Source organism: Papaver somniferum, unplaced genomic scaffold, assembly GCF_003573695.1.
Source record: "Papaver somniferum cultivar HN1 unplaced genomic scaffold, ASM357369v1 unplaced-scaffold_135, whole genome shotgun sequence".
NCBI classification, from domain to species: Eukaryota; Viridiplantae; Streptophyta; class Magnoliopsida; order Ranunculales; family Papaveraceae; genus Papaver; species Papaver somniferum.
This window is the reverse complement of record NW_020622713.1, coordinates 5,212,797-5,216,190: the sequence shown is the minus strand read 5'-3', so window position 1 is coordinate 5,216,190 and position 3,394 is coordinate 5,212,797. Positions and strand designations below refer to the sequence as shown.

General features: G+C 36.1%; 1 protein-coding gene across 1 annotated transcript; it reads left to right on the top strand.

The window, feature by feature from the left end:
* The first annotated feature begins 822 nt into the window (after window positions 1-822).
* Window positions 823-3,111, top strand: LOC113334022. The gene is made up of 6 exons (XM_026580373.1): window positions 823-1,137; window positions 1,244-1,629; window positions 1,732-1,828; window positions 1,910-2,403; window positions 2,539-2,623; window positions 2,791-3,111. Exons 1-6 carry the CDS (start codon window positions 823-825, stop codon window positions 3,109-3,111), a joined length of 1,698 nt encoding a protein of 565 aa, XP_026436158.1.
* The last annotated feature ends 283 nt before the right edge of the window (window positions 3,112-3,394 follow it).

Here is a 3,394-nt window from a genome sequence, read left to right as displayed (position 1 = left end):
TGATGATGAGTATGTCCTGAACAATATATCAGACAAATAAAGTCAAGAGAAAGATATCAAGAGTTACAATAAGTTTCTACAAAAAGTTGAGAATGGGTATCTTTCAGATGGTACTGCAAGTGAGAGAAGTGATGATGGGCAAGTGATGATAAGGATGCTGCAAGTGATGGTGATGATGTTGAAAATGATGGTGGTGATCCAAACTTTGGGGAGGTGGAGGTTGAGAATGACAAGGAAGGTAATTCATTGCTTCTGTCTTTTTTTAAAATTTTGGGTTTTATTTTTAGATTTGTGTAATACTAATGCACTTGTCTCTGTGGTTTTGTAGAGGACCATTATGGGGACTTGGTCTCTGACAGAGAAGAAGAAGGTAAATTGTCTTTTTTTGTAGTCTTTTGTTTTTCTTATTTTTGTTTGTTTGTTATGTTTGTTTGAACTCTAACTGAATCATTTGTTTTTGGGAATTTGTATCAGAAACCAACAAGACTGATGGGATTGAACTTATAGTATCAGAAAGCAACAAGACTGATGGGCCTAAATGTTCAAAGCCTCATGATAACACCCAGTTTGAGGAAGACCATGCACAACATTTTAAGGAGGAGGAAGCTGAGGAGATGTTCCCTGAGGGAGTTACTTTTCAACAAGTGGATCCTTACAGCCTAGTGAAGGGAAACAAGTTTGTCAGCAAGAAAGCATTTGAGAGGCTACTGTGTAAAGCATAAATATCAGGTTAAGTTTGGTGATTCAAACAATTACAAGATTAGGGTAAAGTGCATTCATCATGAGAATACCAAGTGTCTTATGTTCATTTATAGAAGAATTATGAAGGGTGAAGGAACTTCATTTACTCTGAGAAGTTGGAATCTGAAGCACACATGCAATGAAAATGTTAAAGGGGAGAACAAATGTGCAAATCCAACATTTGTAGCTGATTTGTACATGGAAAGGTTGGAGACTCTTGGCAACAAAAACAACATCCCTGATCCTGAGTCATTGGAAAATGAGTTCAACAAAACAATGAAGGTGAACATTAAGTACCATACAGCCTGGAGAGCAAGAAATATTGTGTTGCAGAATCTTTATGGAAGCTATGAGGAGCATTACAAGAAAATTCCTGCATTCTGTGAAATGGTGAAGGTAACATTGTTTTATTATTTGTTTGTTAATGTTTGTCTTTAGTTAGAGCAACACGACTTAATATTACAAATTATATGGCATTAACATTACTTTGTTGTAATTGCAGGAAAAAATGTCTGGAAGTGTAGCTAGTTTCTCATATGGAAGCACAAACAACACATTCTTGTCAATGACACTCTGCTTCAAGCCTGCTATAGAAGGATTCTTGGTTGGATATAGGAAAATCATTGGATTGGATGCTTTCCATTTATATGGGAAGTATGGTGGTGTGTTACTGGCTGCAACAGGTCTAGATGGTCAGAATGGTTTAGTTCCTCTTGGTATAATGGTGTGTAGGAATGAAACCATTGAGAATTGGAAGATATTTCTCAAAGACTTGAAAGCTATACTGGGTGAAGACTTGCATTTCACCATTATATCAGACAAGCATAAGGGGATTAGTGAAGCTTGTGACAAATACTTTTGCTTGGATGAGCAGAGATTATGTTTCAGGTAATGTTATACTATTTATATTTCAGGTAATATTATATTATTGTTAATCTATTTCCTAATAATATCAGTTCAATGACTAACTATTACTTGGCTAGTTGGCAGACATTTGATGAAGAATTTCAAGAAGTATTTCATGTCATACAGCTTACACACTCATTTCTGGAATGCTGCCAAATGTTACAAGAAGAGACACTACCAGGTTTGCTCATTTCTCAAAACAATATAATGTAATTGCAAGTATTACAAACATGAGTTTGATACTATTTATGTTTGTTTTTAGCAACACATGGATAAATTGTTTGCCGAGGATGAAAAAGATGCATTGTATCTCCTAGTTCAAAAACCTGAATGCTGGTCTAGGTCTCATTTCTCAAATGATAGCAAGTGTGAGCACATTAACAATAATTTCTCAGAATATTTCAACAACATGGCCAAGCCCTTCAGGGATAAGCCTATCATTACACTTGCACAAATGTATAATAAACTGGTGATGGGTCTTTTCTTCAAGAGGAGGAATGAAAGTGAAAAGTGGCAGGATGATCAGATAGTTCCAAAGGCAATGAAGCTGATTACAAAGATGCAGGACTTAAATCATCTGTTTGAGTTGATTGGAGCTGTAAGGGGAAAGGTGTATGAGGTCAGGAGTGTTCATGATGTTGTGTTTATTGTGGATCTTCCCAAAAAGACATGTAGTTGTTTGCAGTGGGAGCTGAGGGTATTCCCATGTCAACATGATGTATGTGCTTTAACACCTTTGATACCAAACTGGGCTGAGTAAGTCACACTCTCTTTTCATTCCATAGTTTCATTCCCATGTTTTGATTTGTTATGTTCCCTTTATTTTTCCTTGCTCAAGTTTGATTGTAAACTGATAATTTTTGGATCTGCTTGTCTGATTTCATGTTGTAGCTACTGTGACCCTGTGTATAGTGTGGAATACTACAAAAAGACATATGCTCCAGAGTTTGAACCACTGTCAGCTGAAATTGATTGGGTAAGAGCATTAGTTTTATTAAAGATAAAGATATTGATTATTGTGCAATAAATATTTAATAATAACAAAGATTCTTTTAGGGTTTCATACATGCTTTATATAGTACACAACCTTTAAGGGTTTCATATCTTAACCGATATCTTCTATTTCTTTCTTTCTTTGTGTAGAATATACTGGTAGAGTTCATCAATCGTCCTGTTATCATAAGGAAAACTGGAAGGACAAGGAAGAAGAGGATTCCTTCTTATGATGAAGCTGGAAGTGTGAAGAAAATGAGAAAGTGTAAGAAGTGTGGAATTTATGGTCACTATGCAGTAACTTGTGGTGGTGGAGAGGTTGGAAAGAATACAAAGGGCAACAAGCCTAGAACCTGTGTTGATGGCTCAACATCAACACCTTATGTCCCTGAACCATCAAAAAGAAAGTACAACAGAAAGAAACCAGTTGCTAGTGCTTCTGCAGGTGCATCTACTACTGTTAAGGATTGAATGAAGAACAACAACAGTTCCAAAACATGTGTTGCTGAATCTTCTAAACAAGGTGCTGCAAAATCAGGCCAAGGGAGTAAGAGAAAGGCTTGTTCTCAACCTGCTTTCAATCAAACTAACAAACATGTTGGATCTGTCAACAACAAAGTCACCTTCACAGTTGCAGATCCAAAGGGAAAGAAGAAACCAAAGAAGTACATGAAAATCTGATTCTATGTTTATTTGGTCTCTTTTGTTGTGACTGGATCTGAACAATATGGTTGATTTTGTGTTTCAATTTGGT

Excerpts from the sequence above, each read along its gene's own strand:
- LOC113334022 (XM_026580373.1), top strand. The coding sequence starts at position 823 with ATGAAGGGTGAAGGAACTTCATTTACTCTGAGAAGTTGGAATCTGAAG. Across the intron at positions 1,829-1,909 it reads ACAAGAAGAGACACTACCAG|CAACACATGGATAAATTGTT; the intron begins GTTTGCTCATTT and ends GTTTGTTTTTAG. Across the intron at positions 2,624-2,790 it reads TGTCAGCTGAAATTGATTGG|AATATACTGGTAGAGTTCAT; the intron begins GTAAGAGCATTA and ends TTCTTTGTGTAG.